This window comes from Jaculus jaculus, chromosome 6 (assembly GCF_020740685.1).
Source record: "Jaculus jaculus isolate mJacJac1 chromosome 6, mJacJac1.mat.Y.cur, whole genome shotgun sequence".
NCBI lineage: Eukaryota > Metazoa > Chordata > Mammalia > Rodentia > Dipodidae > Jaculus > Jaculus jaculus.
This window is the reverse complement of record NC_059107.1, coordinates 91,496,012-91,514,263: the sequence shown is the minus strand read 5'-3', so window position 1 is coordinate 91,514,263 and position 18,252 is coordinate 91,496,012. Positions and strand designations below refer to the sequence as shown.

The window sequence follows — 18,252 nt, the reverse complement described above, 5'->3', positions numbered from 1 at the left end:
GGCTTGATAAGCGAAGCACCTTTTACTGCTGAGCTGTCTTCCCAACCTGGAATTTATGTGTATGTGTGTATGTATGTATGTATGTGTAAAAACTAAACTCTTAAGGCAGAGGAGATGGCTCAGGGGTTAAGAACACTTTCTGGAAACCATGAGGGTCTGCCAGAATCTGAGATTGGTTGAGATTGATTACCTAGCACCCATGTAAATAGTTGGATGTGGCCATGCATGCCAGTAATCTGAATCCTGTGGGGAGCAGAGTAGAAACTGGAGAACCACTGGGGCTGACAAAAACAGCAGCTGTGTGAGATATTCTATCTCAAAGAAGTACATGGATGAACAAAAGAGAACACCTGCCAGTCTCCTCTGGCCTCTGCTTGTGTGTGTATTCCCCAGGACCCATGTAAGCCAGATGCACAAGGTAGCACATGCATCTGGAGTTTGTTTGCAGTGTCTAGAGGCCCTGACACACCCTCTCTTTTTCTCTCTGTTTCTTTCTCAAATAAATAAATAGTACTTAAAAAAAAAAAAAAAAACCCGGGCTGGAGAGATGGCTTAGCGGTTAAGCGCTTGCCTGTGAAGCCTAAGGACCCCGGTTCGAGGCTCGGTTCCCCAGGTCCCACGTTAGCCAGATGCACAAGGGGGCGCATGCGTCTGGAGTTCGTTTGCAGAGGCTGGAAGCCCTGGCGCGCCTATTCTCTCTCTCTCCCTCTACCTGTCTTTCTCTCTCTGTCTGTCGCTCTCAAAAAAATAAATAAAAAATTTTTAAAAATTAAAAATTAAAAAAACCCTACAAACCCACCAAAATGGAACAGGTGAATTTTGGGGGGCTAGACAGTTGGCTTAGTGGTTAAGGCACTTGCCTGCAAAGCCTAAGGACCCAGGTTTGACTCTCCAGGCCCCACATTAGCCAAATGCACATCGTGGCGCATGCATTTGGAGTTTGTTTGTAGTGGTTGGAAGCCCTGTCACACCCATATTCTCCCTCCCTCCCTCCCTCCCTTCCTCTCTCCCTCTGTCTTTAATTAAAAAAAAAAAAAAAGAATTTTGGGGGCTGGAGAGATGGCTTAGCAGTTAAGGTGCTTGCCTGTGAAGCCTAAAACCTCATGTTCAAATCTTCAGGTCCCATGTAGCCAGACACACAGTGATGCAATGTCACATGCACACAAGGGAGTGCAACTGTCTGGAGTTCATTCACAGTAGGCTGAAGGTCCTGGCACACACATATTCTCTCTCTCTGCGTTTTTCTCTCTCAAAATAAATAAATAATAATAAAGAATTTTGGAGGCTGGAAAGTAGATGTAAGAATATTAAATGACAGCTGATCTGATATCACAGGGTTAAAGCTAACTATAAGGACAATCAAGAAGTATTGAAAATCCAAGAAACAGTTAGATACTGACTTCCTATCCCATTGTGTAATATTGGAAACTTGTCCCTTCTCACCCAGGAAAATGGTAGGGTCTGCAGAGGGCCTTGGGACGTGGTTCAGTAGTTAAAGGCACTTGCTTGCAAAGTCTGCTGGTCTAGCTTCAATTCCCCAGCGACCTATGTAAAACTAGATTTCATTTGTTGGTAAGAGACTTTGATGTGCACGCACACATAACATTTCAGAAAAGAAAAAAAATACAGGGATGACCTGAGGTACTTTGCTGACAATGGGAGTCTAAAGTGAACTGCAGTGGTGCTGAGCCTCCAGCCCTTTGCCCATTCAACTTCCACAGTGCTTCCACAGACTTCACTTTTCCAAGCTCAGAACTGAATAATCCTGTCTAGAACCCCCTTAAGGGGAAACCTTAAAAATACAACTATTGAATGGCTCACAGTCAAAAAGGTTCACTAGTTACTTATTTAAGAGCTAGAGAGGCAGATAAAAAATGGGCATCCCAGGGCCTCTAGCTGCTGCAGACAATTTCTAGGCACATGCACCACCTTAGGCATCTGGCTTATGTGGGTACTGGGGAATCGAACATGGGTCCTTAGGTCTTGCAGGCAAGTGCCTTAACTGCTAAGCCATCTCTCCAGCCCCACTTTTACATTTAAGGCGTCCAGTCAGCATTCAAGCACCACCTCTTTTGTTTTGAGGCAGAGTCTCACTCTAGCCCAGGCTAACCTGGAACTTATTCTGTAATTCAGGTTGGCCTTAAACCCACAGCAGTCCTCCTACCTCAGCCTCCTAAGTGCTGGGATTGATACAGGAATTGTGGGCCTCAAACTCTGGATTTTTTATTTTTGGTTTTTCGAGGTAGGGTCTCGCTCTAGTCAAAGCTGACCTGGAATTCACTATGTAGTCTCAGGGTAGCCTCGAACTCACAGTGGTCCTCCTACCTCTGCCTCCCTAGTGGTGGGATTAAAGGTATGCGCCACCATGCCCAGCTAAACTCTGGATTTTTTGTCTCTATTTCTTGTGTAATTCTTTACTGGCAGGTTCTGCCACATATGAACCTTGTGAATCTAAAGAATGTCCTGAGTTACTTAAGGGTCCCAGGGAATGAGCAGGAGATGTAGGCCTCCTCTCCTTTCATTAATGCCCCAGTTTCTCTGACAAAACTGATCTTAAATACTTTATAGTGTCTTGGCACAGTTGAGCCCTGGAATTTAAGGTCTTATAGCTCTATCTGTCAGGAAATTGAGAAGCCTGAGGGGTCTAACCCATGCCTCTGGGTCAGTTTTGGATGGTCTCAGAGATAAAACAACTCAGTCTATTTCTTTCCCTTTTTTGTAAAACAGGTCTAGCTGAAGAATATTATCGTCCTTTGGAGGTGCCAAGTTTTCTTACTGCTAGAGTGTCTGTTACCTGGTATAAGGAAAACCAGGTCTAGTTTCATGTAGGAGAGAGTGGGTCTCCAATGGAGCCCCAACATGAAATCATCACTCTCTTGTGAGACCTCTGTAGGGGCACAGAGAAGGATGGTATTCATACCCTGGAGGATCTGAACTTGAATATGGGACAAATAACAATGGCCTTTGTCATTAACGAGTAAACTTTTATCTGTTTAACTTCTATAACCATGTTACATTGTTCTCTCCACAAACTTAAGTTAAGCAATCTGCAGAAATTAAGTTACTGGGCTGGAGAGATGGCTTAGCGGTTAAGACACTTGCCTGCAAAGGCAAAGGACCCAGGTTCAACTCGCCAGGACCCACGTAAGCCAGATGTACAAGGTGGTGCATACATCTGAGTTCATTTGCAGTGGCTGGAGGCCCTGCCATGCCCATTCTCTCTCTCTGCCTCCTTCTCCCTCCCTCCCTCTTTTTCTCAAATGAATAAATTAAAATTAAAATATTTTATTAAAAAAAGAAATTTAAGTTATTATAGCTGGGTGGAGTGGCCCACACCTTTAATCCCAGCACTCGGGAGGCAGAGGTAGGAGGATCACCATGTGTTCAAGGCCACCCTGAGACTACCTAGTGAATTGCAGGTCAACCTGAACTCTAGAGTAAGACCCTACCTTGAAAAAAAAAAATTAAAAAAAGATATTATTATAGTAAGTGTTAAAACCATCTAATTTTTTTAAACCTTTTAATTGAGTCTGTAGGCGATCTAAGTTGAATTTTCAGAATTTCTTTTGTACTTAACCTGCAACCCCAGTGAGGAGGGTCCCCAATGGAATGGGGGCAGGGATGAGGGAAAAGAGGGTACTAACACATGGTGTATCCATACAAAATATGTTGCTATTAATAATGATATTAAAATTAAAAAACATATATCTAAAACTACTAAGGGGGAGCAGGCTTGCCATGAGTTCAAGGCCACCCTGAGACTACGTAGGGAATTCCAGGTCAAGCTGGGCTGGGTGAGACCCTACCACAAAAAAACAACAAAAAAAAAGAAAATCAGAGTACTTGTTGTAGCAGGACCTGTGAAGCCTAAGGACCCAAATTCAATTCCCTAGTATCCACTTAAGCCAGATGCACAACCTGGTGAATGTGTCTGGAGTTTGTTTGCAGTGGTTGGAGGCCCTGGCACACCCATTCTCTCCCTCTCCTTCCCTTTCCTTCTCTCTCTCTCTCTGCCCCCCTCTCTCAAATAAGTAAATAAAATATTTTTTAAAACCTTAGAAGTCTATCTTTAATAACTTAGAGTCACATTTAAATATGTGTACCTGTGTACATTTTTAGCGGCTTTAATCTTTTGTCTAAACTGGAGTAGACACAAAATTTTTTGTTTGTTTGTTTTTTTGTTATTTCAAGGTAGGGTCTGGCTCTAGCCCAGGCTGACCTGGAATTCATTAGTCTCAGGGTGGCCTTGAACTCATGGCAATCCTCCTACCTCTGCCTCCCAAGTGCTGGGATTAAAGGTGCGGCACCATACCTGGCCTGACACAAACTTAAACTTAATCCTGATAGAGGAATCTGTAGCAATCAATTTGATGCACCTTGTTTAGGGTTACTTTGATTAACATAAACTGATTTTATGTCTTATTATTCTTGTAACCCATGACTATTAAAATAGATGAAGCTTTGATCACATGAGATTCATAGACTTTGACCTAAGAATTGTTAATGGAGCTCCTCAAAACTTGAGAAAGCACATGGGTTATCAGAATATGGGGAGACTTCCTTGTCTCCCTAAGAACAAAAATTACAGTGAATGAAGTTAGATTATTTCTTTTGTAAACCTTAGATACAAACACAGCGATGAACACTTTTAGTAAGTCAGTCTTGATCATATTAGTACTCCATTTCTCTAGTAATTAAAAGCTTAGCATAGAAGCCAGGTGTGGTGGTGCATGCCTTTGGTCCCAGCACTGGGGGGGAAGAGGTAGGAGGATCGCTATGAGTTGGAGGCCACCCAGAGACTACATAGTGAATTCCAGGTCAGCTGGGACTAGAGTGAGACCCTACCTCAAAACAAAACAAAACAAAACAAAAAGCTTAGCATAGAAACTGATTACATATTTTGAAGACAGTTCTTATAACTGTTAGCATGAGTAAAAACAACATCTGTGAATTGAATTTTAGACTTTATAACCTGTTGATTGGAGACATTCCTCTTTTTTTTAAATTTTTTTTAATTTTTATTTATTTATTTATTTGAGAGCGACAGACACAGAGAGAAAGACAGATAGAGGGAGAGAGAATGGGCGCGCCAGGGCTTCCAGCCTCTGCAAACGAACTCCAGACGCGTGCGCCCCCTTGTGCATCTGGCTAACGTGGGACCTGGGGAACCGAGCCTCGAACCGGGGTCCTTAGGTTTCACAGGCAAGCGCTTAACCGCTAAGCCATCTCTCCAGCCCAACATTCCTCTTTTTAATAGATCCTCTGAAATAATATATTTTAAAAGCATGAATTTGTAAATGCAGGTAAAATTAATATAACACGCCCAGAAATGGTTTCATTAGTAATGGCAGATTTGAATTATGTTTAGGATATAGCAAAGATTACCTGTGTTCACATATTGGTTGTTTTGTTTGTTTTTGTTTTTGTTTTTCTAGGTAGGGTCTCACTGTGGCCCAGACTGACCTGGATTTCACTCTGTGGTCTCAGGGTGGTCTTGAGCTTAGGGTGATCCTCCTACCTCTGCCTCCTGAGTGCTAGGATTAAAGGCATGTGCCACCATGCCCAGCCTGTTCACATATTACTAGATCACAAAATTCTAACATGTTATAAACCCTAGTTAGATCTGGTTGTTGCTCACTTGTTATATGTTCTCTGTTTTACAAAAGTTGGAGAACTGTATTCTAGCAATGTTTTAGTGATCTTAGATGAGGGGGGGAGGGAGGAAAGGAGGGAGGGGGAGGGAGAGAGGGGTGTGTGTGAGGGAGGGGGGGATGTGCAAAAACAATATGCTACTAGTCATTTTCCCTTTCCTTACCCAGAGGCAATTGGCCAATTTTCCTAAGGACAAGGTGTGGATGACACATGGTTTTAAACAGGCTTGGGGTATGAGTTAGGGGGACCACACATTTCTCAGAATCTAGTTTACCATGGATTTAAACAGCTTATCACAATTAGTATAATTTATATTACAGTGAGATAGTGTCAATCACTAGCAAGTATCTCTAACCATTGAGTAAAGCTACCAGTTACTAGGTGACTGGCATCCAGCCTTTACCTGGAAGATTTTAGGACCCAACTTGTTCTCTGATCCTGTGTTTCAAGCTTCCCACCCAACTATGATCTTGTTTCAGTACCTGTCACCTGTAATGGTAGGTGAGAAAGATGTATTTGAAGAGGACTGGGAAGCCCTAGCATGCTTTGGGGATTGGGATAGGGAGGACAAGAGGGCAGAGATGCCTCTTTCTGTTTCAGAGGTAGCTGTACCTGTAAGGGGTTGCCTTGATGTGGTGGCTGCTAGGATAGTTGAATCTATATTGTACTTCCTATATAAGTTTAGATTTTCTATTAGAACAAGTCTAATTATGAAATTGTATGAAGTTAATATTTCCTCTAGAGGCCATTTCTCTCTTTCCTCTAGTTTATACTCAGGCCAGGCTTGGTGCAGCATATCAGGCACTTCTTTTTCTTTGAATCAAAGAAATCCCAGTGGGTAAGGATACAGTCTAGGGGAGCCTTTGTCCAAGACACATGACTACTCATCCAGAAGACAAAAAGATATACTGGAGCTGGGTGTGCTAATGTACATCTTTAATCCTAGCACTTAGGAAGCAGAGGTATAAGGATCTCCATTAGTTAGTTCAAGGCTAACTTGAGACTACATAGTGAATTCCAGGTCAGCCTGGGCTAGAGTGAAAGCCTACCTCAAAAACAAAACAAGCAAACAAACAAAAAAGGGCAGGAGAGATGGCTTAGTGGTTAAACTCTTGCCTGTGAAGCCTAAGGACCCTGGTTCAAGGCTCGATTCCCCAGGACCCACATTAGCCAGATGCACAAGGGGGCGCACGCATCTGGAGTTCTTTTGCAATGGCTGGAGGCCCTGGCATACCTATTCTCTCTCTCTCTCTCTCTCTCTCTCTCTGTCTCTCTCTCTGTCTCTTTCTCTGTCACTCTCAAATAAATAAATTAAAAATAAACAAAAAATCAAAACAAAAACACTGGAACGTCTTCCAAATGCCTTTTGTCTTCTGCTCCAGAGCCTCCTTAATTTCTTTTTGGTGTGGCAACTAGGAGAAACGGGACTTTTGGATTTACTCACCAATTACCAGTGTGGTCTGTACACCCTGTATCCTTGGCCCCATCCTTGGTGACATGATGAGGAAGTGGAGCCTATATGGAATTGAGCCATTCTTCACCATTGTGACCCTTCATTAACACCCCCGTGATTAACCTCTTTCTGTATTTTGCCTTTCCACACAGAAATCATCATCAAAACTGGATTAAGCCTTTAGGTGTTGGGGAAATCTGATAATTTCTGAGGTCTACATGAACAGGGATGGTCCTAGAACCCTCACAGGTTGAGCCTCAGAGATTTTCTTAGAGCTCTTCTTGACTCTGTACCTCAGATTTATAATTTCTTGTCTATGCTCTATTCTCTAGTTTAGATCTCTCTAGTAAATCATGGTTGCAGGCTCCCAGCCCTTGTGTCTGGCTGTGACATGGGTCCTCCCTCTACCATCATCCTACTGCTGTTTGCCATCTTGCATAGGTCATAGCCTTGCTGTGTCTGTGCACCCCACAGCACATCCCGACACGCAGAGCCCCATGAAGTCCTGCCAGCATGGGCCCCTGCCCACACTGTCTGAGTCTATGTCCCATAGCACTGCTGCAGACACAAGCTAGCACAGCTGGAATTGCATTTCCCACAGACTAGCAGTGGTCATTAAGATCTGAAATTCAGGTCAGTGTTTCACAGAGCAAGCACAAACTATCTCCTGACAAAACTCAGTTAACCTTCTATACACAGCATTTACATATATGCAGGTGGAAAGAGAAAACAAAAGTTCTAATTCATGTCTTCCATGGAAATTTCCCAAATCTACGATCTATAAAGGTTTCTTTTCCCTTTTTTGTTCTTTTCAAGGTAGGTTCTTCCTCTAATCCAGGCTGACCTGAAATTCACTATGTAGTCTCAGAGTGGCCTTAAATTCATGGTGATCCTCCTACCTCTGCCTCCCGAATTAAAGGTGTGCGGCACCACACCCGGCTTTATGAAGTTTTAAATGTGCCCAGCTCACAAATTGAGGAAAGTTGAACAGAAGAAAATGGAGAATTAGAGATAGAGTAAATCATGCCTCCTGCCATGAGGAAGGCAGGAATTGGGTGACCACTTAGCTTCTGACCTTCCTGGCCAGTGCACCAAAAAATGATACAGAAGTTGTAGGTTCCTGGTATTCCAGTTCACAATAATTTAAGGTGTTCCTGGATCTTTGTCCTATAAATTCAAAGAATTAAGTCCATGGACCAGAAGATAAGGTTCAACAAGATTTTATTACAGTTTAAGGCCTTAGGAGGATGAAGAGAAGTGGGTTTAAAGCCTAGAACATAAGAGAAAGAAGCAAGGTGAAGCTCTTGCACAGGGAAGTAAGAGGGGATTTGAGAAGATCACCCTGGCACTCAGATCTGTGTTTTTCATGGGTTTTTCATGTGAGGAAGACCAGATCAGCAGGTCACTTTGGACAAAGACCAGATGTTATAGCTTTGCCAATGATCTTAGTAAGGATCAGAGTTTTTTGTTTACTTACTTATTAGAATAGGCACAGCAGGGCCTCTAGCTACTGCACACAAACTTCAAGTGCATGTGCTACCTTGTGCATCTGGCTTACATGGGTACCAGGGAATCAAAACTGGGTCCTTAGGCTTCGCAGGTAAAACCCTTAACTTCTAAGCCATCTCTCCACCCCATGGGTCAGAGTTTTTGTCATCTAGGAAGGGTGCAAGCTTAATCTAGAAATTCTTCCTGGAGGGTGTAACATCCAGGTATCTGTAAGCTTAGTGACATTTCCAACTTCTGGTTAAGGAATACAACACCATTACTTTGGAGATTCTGTTACCCTGACTGCCTAGCCAATTCCTTCCTTCCTTCCTTCCTTCCTTCCTTCCTTCTTTCTTTTTTTTTTTTTCCTGAGGTAAGGTCTCATTCTGGCCCAGGCTGACTTGGAATTCACTATGGAGTCTCAGGGTGGCCTTGAACTCATGGCAATCCTCCTACCTCTGCCTCCTGAGTGCTGGGATTAAAGGCATGCGCCACCATGTCCGGCTCTGCCTAGCCAATTTCTTTCTCCTATCAGGATGACAGGTGTGACTCACCATGCTTGGCTAAACCTCACCTCATAAGATAAGATATAGGCAACACAAAATTATGATTTCATTCAACCCCGTTTTCAACCAAGAATTAACAACCACCTAAGGAAAGTGAAGAAAAATGATTCAAACTGCCATCTATCCCAAATAATAGTAAAAGGAAACAAACAGAAAAAAAAGCAGCTGAGGGAAAAGTTAATACACAGAACAAAAAGAAAATAGTAACATTACTGTATACTCTGGTAAAAGGACATGCTTTACCAGGAAATAGATGACAAAAAAAAAAGTTTGGGGCTTAGTGGTTAAGTGCTTGCTTGTGAAGCCTAAGGACCCTGGTTCAGGGCTTGATTCCTCAGGACCCACATAAGCCAGATGCACAAGGTGGCACATGCATCTGGAGTTTGTTTGCAGTGGCTGGAGGCCCTGACAAGCCCATTCTCTCTCTCTCTCTCTCTCTCTCTCTCTCTCTCTCTCTCTCTCTCTGCCTCTTTCTCTCTCTGTCTGCCGCTCTCAAATAAATAACTAGGGCTGGAGGGAGGTGTAGTGGTTAAGCGTTTGCCTGTGAAGCCTAAGGACCCCGGTTCGAGGCTCAATTCCCCACGACCCATAAACCAGATGCACAAGGTGGCACACGCATCTGGAGTTCGTTTGCAGTGGCTGGAAGCCCTGGCGCACCTATTCTCTCTCTCTCTTCCTCTTTCTCTCTGTCGCTCTCAAATAAAAAAGTAAATAAACAAAAATTAAAAAATAAATAAACACAATTTTTTTTTAAGTTTCAAAGGACTTTCCAGAGGGACCCCTTTTGTTGTGAATATCTTGCATTCTTCCTTGCTTAGGAGCTATTGGTAATTAATGGTTGCCAGCAGAGGGGGAAATTATTTTATTTAGTGTTGTAGCCACTAGTAAGTTGCCCTTGCTTTAGTAAGCAACTCCCTACCCATACTCATGCAAGCAATCCTAATTAAATTCAGTTGGTCAGGAAAAAATAAACAAAAGTCATGAAGCATGGTGGGAGGCAGAGGTAGGAGGATCATTGTGAGTTCTAGGCCATCCTGAGACTACATAGTGAATTCCGGGTCAGCCTGGGATAGAGCAAGACCCTACCTCAAAAAAATGAAATAAAGGCTGGAGAAATGGCTTAGTGTTTAAACACTTGCCTGTGAAGCCTAAGTAAGGACCCCGGTTCGAGGCTCGGTTCCCCAGGTCCCACGTTAGCCAGATGCACAAGGGGGCACACGCGTCTGGAGTGTTTGCAGTGGCTGGAGGCCCTGGCGCGCCCATTCTCTGTCTCTCCCTCTATCTGTCTTTCTCTCTGTGTCTGTCGCTCTCAAATAAATAAATAAAGAATAGACAAAAAAAAATAAATAAAATGAAAGCATTTTCAGAGGCTAGGGATGGTGGCACACACCTTTAATTCCAGCACTTGGAAGGCTGAGATAGGATGGTTTTGAGTTCAAGGTACCATGAGACTAGAGAGTGAATTCCAGGTCAGCATGGGCTAGAGCAAGACCCTATTTCAACAAAACCGATAGATAAATAAATAAAAGGCATTTTCAGGACTGGGATGTAGCTCAGTAGAGGTTTGCATAGCATGCAAGAAGCCCTGGTTTGAGGGCTAGAGAGATGGCTCAGTCAGTAAAGTGCTTGCTGTACAAGTGTAAGGACCTGAGTTTGGATCCCCAGTGCCCATATGTGCCAGGTAAGTGTGGCACATCCCAGCCCTAAAGAGGCAGATAGGTGATTCCCCCCAGGCTAGACTAGCCAAGTTATTGAACTCTGGATTCAATTGAAAGGCCTTTTCTCAATAAATGAGGTGGAACATGATCAAGGAAGGCACTCAATGTCAACCCTCTGGCCTTTGTACGCACACACATGAACACATTCATGCACACCTCACATTTGCAAAAACTACCAGAACTGCAGGGATGGCTTGGTGCTGTTAAGGCCCTTGCCTGCAAAGCCTCATGACCCGGGTTCAATTCCCCAGTGCCCATGTAAAGCCAGATGCACAGTGGTGCATACATCTAGAGATTGTTTGCAGTGGTTGGAGGCACTTCATGTCCATATTCTCTCTCTGCTTGCAAATAAATATTATGTATGTGTGTATGTACATATATGTATACATACATATATACAGAGGGTTTGATCCACTGCATGAGATAATCAGTACAAGCCTATAACTGCAGCACTTGAGATGGAAGTAGGAAGATTAGAAATGCTTTGATTATATAGCAAGTTTTAGCCAGCCTGAGTTATATGAAACGCTTTCCCCCCCAAAAAAATATTAAATATATAATAGCAAAGACTTAAAAATCTAGAAGGAATCAAGGTAAAGCAATCTCTCAGAAAGTAGAATTCAAGATTTAAAGCAGAGAGAAAATCTTGTTGATTTTTGTTTTGTTTTATCCTTTGTGTGTACATGTGTGTATATATACATGTGTGCTACATGCACATGTGTGCAAATGTGTATGCCCCATTTGCACATGTGCAGAGGCTAGAGGAGGATGTTGGATAATTTCCTCTGTCATTCATTTGTGTATTTCCTTGAGACACAGTCTCACTGAATCCAGAGGTCCCATTTTCAGTCAAACTGGCTCACCAGAGAGCCCCAGCAACTCTGGTCTCAGCTCGATTACAGAGTATGTGCTGGGGAATAAACTCAGGTGATCTCAGGCTCTCATGCTTGTGTCGCATTTGCTCTTACCCACTGAGCCACCTCTCTATCCTTATTTTTTCCTTTTTTTTAGTTTTGATGGTGTTGGTGTTATAATCCGGGGCCTTGTATATGCCAGGCAAGTGCTCTCCCATTGAGCTACTTCCTAACACAGAAGAGATATTTTAAAAACAACAAACTCTAGAAACAACCAAAACATCCAGACCTGAAAGGATCAGTCTATGAGGTCCAAGGGCCAAATGAAGGAATAAATAAAATCAAGGAAAGATGAGAGTAAAATAAAGATATCTACAGGCTACAAGACCTAAAAATTTACCTTTCTGTACCCTGTCCAAAGAAGTTACTAGAAGGTACATTCCATCAAAACAAGTAATCACAAAGTATGAACACAGGAAACAGGAGTGCCAATAAAGGAGTGGCATGAAAGAGTCCCTTGGACAGTGATGAAGGAAGACCCCAGGATGGCAGTGGTGCACCCAGGCAAACCAGCACTGATCTGACCATGTCAGGAAGCTCCAAGGCAAGCTTTTTCAGTATTTCTAATTGATATTTGATGTTTCTAAATTTCATGAAAGGAGATTCAAGTAACTAATGTGTTTGGGGTTTAGTTAGTTATGAGTACTATATATAGAAATTTTAAACAAACTAAAGAATAGCATTATTAACTCCAAGGACAACAAAGTTGTCAAAGGAAAAAGATCAAAGTTTGCTATTTGGCTTTGCTCTGATGATTATGTAGCCAAATGTTTTAAATACTGATCTAACTGTGGGGATTTGGAGATACAATGTTCCCCATTGGTTCATGTTTGAATTTTTAGTCCTCAGTAGCACTCTTTGGGAAAGTTGGGACGTGGAGGAAGGATGTCAAAGAGGGCAGACTTGGAGGTATTGTAGACAGGCTCCCCGTTCCATTCTTTACTTCCTCCCTGCTGATGTGATGATGTGTGTATGATGTCAGCTTCCTGTCCTGCTGTTTTTTGTCCATCATAATGGATTCTACCTTCTGGAAATATGAGCTGAAATAAACTCTCTCCTTCTCTGTGCTGCTTCTGGTCAAGTATTTCGTCCCAGCAATGAGAGAGTAACTTATAGTAGCCAACATTAGGGATTAACTCCTCAAAAGATGGGGGCTGTAGAGTAGGTAGTACATGTTTGTAACACTTAGGAAAGAGAGCTAAAAATTCTTGTATTGTTTGTTAGGAAGATAATAGATAATAATAAAAAGTGAAATAAAGGCTGGACAGATGGCCTAGCAGTTAAGGAGCTTGCCTGTGAAGCCTGTGGACTCATGTTGGACTCTCCAGGTCCTGTGTAAGCCAGATGTACCAAGTGACAAAAGTGCACAAGGTTGCATGTGCACACATGATGGCATATATGTCTGGAGCTCGATTGCAGTGACTGGAAGCCCTCACATGCCAATTCTCTCTCACACACACAATAATAATAAAAAGATTTTTATTTTTTATTTTTGGAGGTAGGGTTTTACTGTAGTGTAGGCTGACCTCGGATTCACTCTGTATTCTCAGGGTGGCCTTGAACTCATAGTGATCCTTCTACCTTGGTCTCCTGAGTGCTGGGATTAAAGGTGTGTACTACCATGCCTGGCAATAAAAAGATTTTTAAAAAGTAAAATAAGGTCTGGAGGGATGGCTTAGTGGTTAAGATGTTTGCCTGCAAAGCCAAAGGACCTAGGTTCGATTCCCCAGGCTTCATATTAGCCAGATGCACAAGGGGGCACACGTGTCTGGAGTTCATTTGCAATGGCTGGAGGGCCTAGCATGCCCATTCTCTCTCTCTCTCCCCCTCCCTTCCTCTTTCTCTGTCAAATAAATAAATTTAAAATATTTTTTAAAATAAAATAAAATCGGAAAGTAGCAATACAAGCTTGACATTGTGCCTCATGCCTTTAATACCAGCACTCAAGAGTTACAGGTCAGCCTGGGTTAGAGTGAGAGAGACCCTATCTCAAATATTTGTTTTTCAAAAACAACACACTAGAAAGTAGCAATACAAGCATGTAATTTAAAGACATGGAGATGAGAACTGCTGGGTATGATGATGCACATATATAACCCCAGCACTAAGGAGATGAAGGCAAGAGAGTTTGAGACCAGCCTAGTCTATATATCAAGACCCTGCATTCAAAACAAAACAAAACAAAAAATGTGGTAGTATATATATGCCTGTAATCCTAGCACTAGGGAGGCTGAAGTAGGAAGATCAAAAGTTCACAACCAGGGCTGGAGAGGTGGCTTAACAGTTAAAGCTTTTGCTTGCAAAGCCAAAGGACCTTGGTTTGATTCTCCAGGACCTACGTAAGCCAGATGTACTAGGTGGCATATGCATCTGGAGTTCATTTGCAGTGGCTGGAGGCCCTGATGCACCCATTTTCTCTCTCTTTCTCTCTGTATGTGTGTGCACACGCGTGTGCATGTGCGCTCACCTCATTCCCTCTCTCAAATAAGTAAATTAAAATTAAAAAAAAATTCAAGACTAGTCTGGACTTTATAGCGTAAGCTATACAGCAAGATCTTATCTCAAGAAAACAAGGGCTGGGAGTGTACCTGGCTAGTGGAATGCGTGAGTTTAGCATGTATGAAGCTCTATATTTGATCCTCAGCACTATAAATAAAAATAAAGTCACTTTTTAAAAACAGGGCTGGGGCTGGAGAGATGACTTAGCGGTTAAGCGCTTGCCTGCGAAGCCTAAGGACCCCGGTTTGAGGCTCGGTTCCCCAGGTCCCATGTAAGCCAGATGCACAAGGGGGCGCAAGCATCTGGAGTTCATTTGCAGTGGCTGGAGGCCCTGGCGTGCCCATTCTCTATCTAACTGCCTCTTTCTCTGTCTGTCTGTCACTCTCAAATAAATAAAAATAAACAAAAATTTAAATAAATAATAAAAACAGGGCTGGACTGGGAAGATGGCACATGGAATAAAGGTGCTTGCTTGCAAAGCTTGCTAGGCCAGATTCAATACCTACATAAAGCCAGATACACAAAATGGTGTATGCATCTAGAGTTTGTTTTCAGAAGCACTGGCATGCCTATGTTTGCTTGCTCACTTTCTCTTTCTCTCTGTTAACAAATAAATAAAAATATTAAAAAAACAAAAAAACAGAGCACTGCCAGGCGTGGTGGCACATACCGTTAATCCCAGCACTCGGGAGGCAGAGATAGGAGGATCTCCATGAGTTCAAGGCCACCCTGAGACTACATAGTGAATTCCAGATCAGCCTGAGCACTAGAGTGAGACCTGGAAAAAAAAAAAAAAGGACTGGGGAAATGGCTCAGCAGGCAACTAGTGTTTGCCATATAGCATGAGAGCCTGAGACTCAATGCTCAGCACCCAAATGAAGTGAGTGGTGGCCATGTCCACTCGTACCCTCAGTCCTGTGGGGAGCAGAAAACAGGAGCTGGAGCTCACTGGTTAGCCAGTGTGTATCATCAGTTCCTTGTTGGTGGAACCAAATACCCAACCAGAAGCAGCTTAAGAAAGGCAAGGGTTTATTTTTGGCTTATAGGGTTTGTTTAATTTCTTTAAATATTTTATTTATTAGCTTATTTGAGAAAGAAAGAAAAAGGCAGGTAGAATGGGCATGCCATGGCATCTAGCCAATGCAAACTGAACTTCTGACACATGCACCACCTTGTGCATCTGGCTTACCTGGAACCTGGGTCCTTTGGCTTTGCAGGCAAGTACCTTAACCACTATGGCCTACAGTTTTGAGGGGACTTATATCATGGTAGGGGAAATATGCAGGGGCAGACATGTGATCTTACATCAGCAAGAAGAAAGTAAGAGTAAGCAGAGCTTGGCTATAACATGTCTAGGCCAGTCCCCAGTAGTATATTTGTTCCAGCAAGGCCAAACCATGTAAAAGTTGCATAACCTTCCCAGACATCACTACCAGTTTGGGATTAAGTATGCAAACACATGAGGCTATGGCAGACTTTTACATTCAAACCACTACAGCTGATCTGACCAAAAGTAGCAGCCAGGTTAAGTGAAAGCCTTTGTCTGAAGGAAACAAGTGAAGAGCCATAGAAGAGGATACCTGCATTTTCCTCTGGCCTCTGGGATGCACACATCTGTGCACATGTGCATATAACGCTACACACATCACGCCATACATATTATACACACATGTAAAAAAATCACTGGGAGCTAAGATGGTTTAATGGTTAAGACACTTGCCAGCAAAACGTAAGGACCCAGGTTTGATTCCCTAGTACCCATGTAAGGCAGATGCACAAGGTGGCTCATACATCTGGAGTTCATTTGCAGTGGCTGGAGGCCCTGCCATGCCCATATTCTCTCTCTCTCTCTCTCTTTCCTCTCAAATAAATAAATAAATAATATAAAAATAAAAAACGCTTTGAGCTGGGCACGGTGGCACAGCACTCAGGAAGCAGAGGTAGGAGGTTTGATAAGAGTTTTAGGCCACCCTGAGACTACATAGTGAATTCTAGGTCAGCCTGGACTAGAGCGAGACCATACCTTGAAAAACAAAAAAGTTTGAGCTAGGGGTTGTTGGTGCATACCTTTAATTCCCAGCACTTGGGAGGCAGAGGTAGGAAGATCACTGTGAGTTCAAGGCCAGCCTGAAACTATATAGTGAATTCCAGGTTAGCCTGGCCTAGTGAGACTCTACCTTGAAAAACAAAACAAAAATGTTGGGCATGGTGGCGCACATCTTTAATTCAGCACTTAGGAGGCAGAGGTAGGAGAATCACTGTGAGTTTGAGGCCACCCGGCCACTACATAGTGAATTCCAGGTCAGCCTAGGCTAAAATGAGAACCTATTGGAGGGGTGGGGGAGGCTGTCAATATTTCAGAAGCTAGACCACTGTTTTGGTCTCTGGGGTTGTTTCATAGAAAAAAGCCATTAACTATCCCACCCTATACAGAGACCCCAGAATCCAACAATAGTGTGTATACCTCCTTCATGAAATCTCATCGCTGCTATGACCTGATTCCCACAAGCTCCAAATTGGTTGTATTTGATACTTCTCTGCAGGTGGGTAGAACCCTCTTTTTTTTGTCCCATTCCTTAGCGCCTCTGCTTTACCGACTCTCATTGATCCCATCCAGGGGGAATAGCCTTGTCCTATGGGGCTAGTCCCAGATTTTCCCTGGCTTGCTGGCCCCTCTTCTTCGTTACAGTCCTGCCTCCTCTGGATTTTCCTTCAAGCTGTTACTCTTTTGGCTACAGGTGAAGAAAGCTTTCTTTGCTCTGGTGACTAATGGTGTACGTGCTGCTCCTTTGTGGGATAGTAAGAAGCAAAGTTTTGTGGGTGAGCAAAAGTATCTAGAACTTGCTTTTATTTGCATCTTTTACTGGTCAGGGATTGAAGTTTTGAGCTGCTCTAAAGGCTTTTGTCTTGGCTTCTAGGCATGTTGACTATCACTGATTTCATCAATATCCTGCACCGCTACTATAAGTCAGCTTTGGTAAGGTCAACCTTGCTTTCCCTCCTGTTAGTCCCTGCCTTTGGGTTCCTGTTTACTATCCTTCAAACAAGACACAGTGACTAATGAAGAAGAGAGATAAAGTCTTAAATCCGCTGTTTCTGCTTCTAGGTACAAATCTATGAACTGGAAGAACACAAGATAGAAACTTGGAGAGGTACACAGGGAATTAGGGATTATAAAGGGTGAAGGGATGGAAGACTTCCTGGGAAACACTTTTCCATGGCAATATTTTGTGAACCAACCCTTTTCCCTTCAGAGGTGTACCTGCAGGATTCCTTTAAGCCACTTGTCTGCATTTCTCCTAATGCCAGGTGAGTTAGTTATCTGTTTATCCAGAAAGGGCAGTAGCCTTGCCATCAGCATAGCTAAACCCTAAATACCTAAAGATCTAGGAAAGGGGCAGAACAGAGAAAAGATACTCCTTCCAACACCCGCCCCCCCAACTAATATTAATTTTGAGGCAGGGTCTCAAATATCCCAGAATGATCTTTAACTCACTATGTAGCCAAGGAGGACCTGACTTCTTATCCTTCTGCCTCTCCCACCTGAGTACTGGGATTACAGGCATGTTCCACCATGCCCAACTTTATGTGGTGCTGGGAATTGAACCCAAGGCTTAACGAATACTAAGCAAGCAACTCTACCAGTTTAGCTACATTTGGAGAAAGGCCTTGAGTTCACAATCCTACCTGTCTCCCTAGTGGTAATTCAGATGTGCACACACAATCTGGCTGAACATTGCCTCCCTCCCCTAACCATGAGTTTTTCCTGTGTATAATCACACTTTTTAAAAAAAGTTTTATTTATTTGAGAGAGAAAGAGGTAGATTGAGGAGGAGGGAGGGAGAGAATGGGTGCTTTAGGACCTCTGACCACTCCAAATGAACTCCAGACACATGTGCCACCTTGTGCATGGATCTGGCTTATGTGGGTACTGGGGAATAAAACATGGGTCTGGCCGGGTG

At 43.1% G+C, this 18,252-nt stretch overlaps 1 protein-coding gene across 3 annotated transcripts in view; it reads left to right on the top strand.

Moving 5' to 3' along the window:
- The window catches only part of Prkag1 (protein kinase AMP-activated non-catalytic subunit gamma 1), a 31,398-nt gene that overhangs the window by 10,984 nt on the left and 2,162 nt on the right, over nt 1-18,252 (top strand). For all 3 annotated transcript variants that reach the window (XM_045153259.1, XM_004668572.2, XM_045153260.1), the window contains 5 exons: nt 16,724-16,833; nt 17,029-17,110; nt 17,209-17,267; nt 17,397-17,442; nt 17,545-17,599. In XM_045153259.1, the coding sequence (XP_045009194.1) occupies nt 16,724-16,833; nt 17,029-17,110; nt 17,209-17,267; nt 17,397-17,442; nt 17,545-17,599 (352 nt within the window). The remainder of the gene's footprint in view (nt 1-16,723; nt 16,834-17,028; nt 17,111-17,208; nt 17,268-17,396; nt 17,443-17,544; nt 17,600-18,252) is intronic.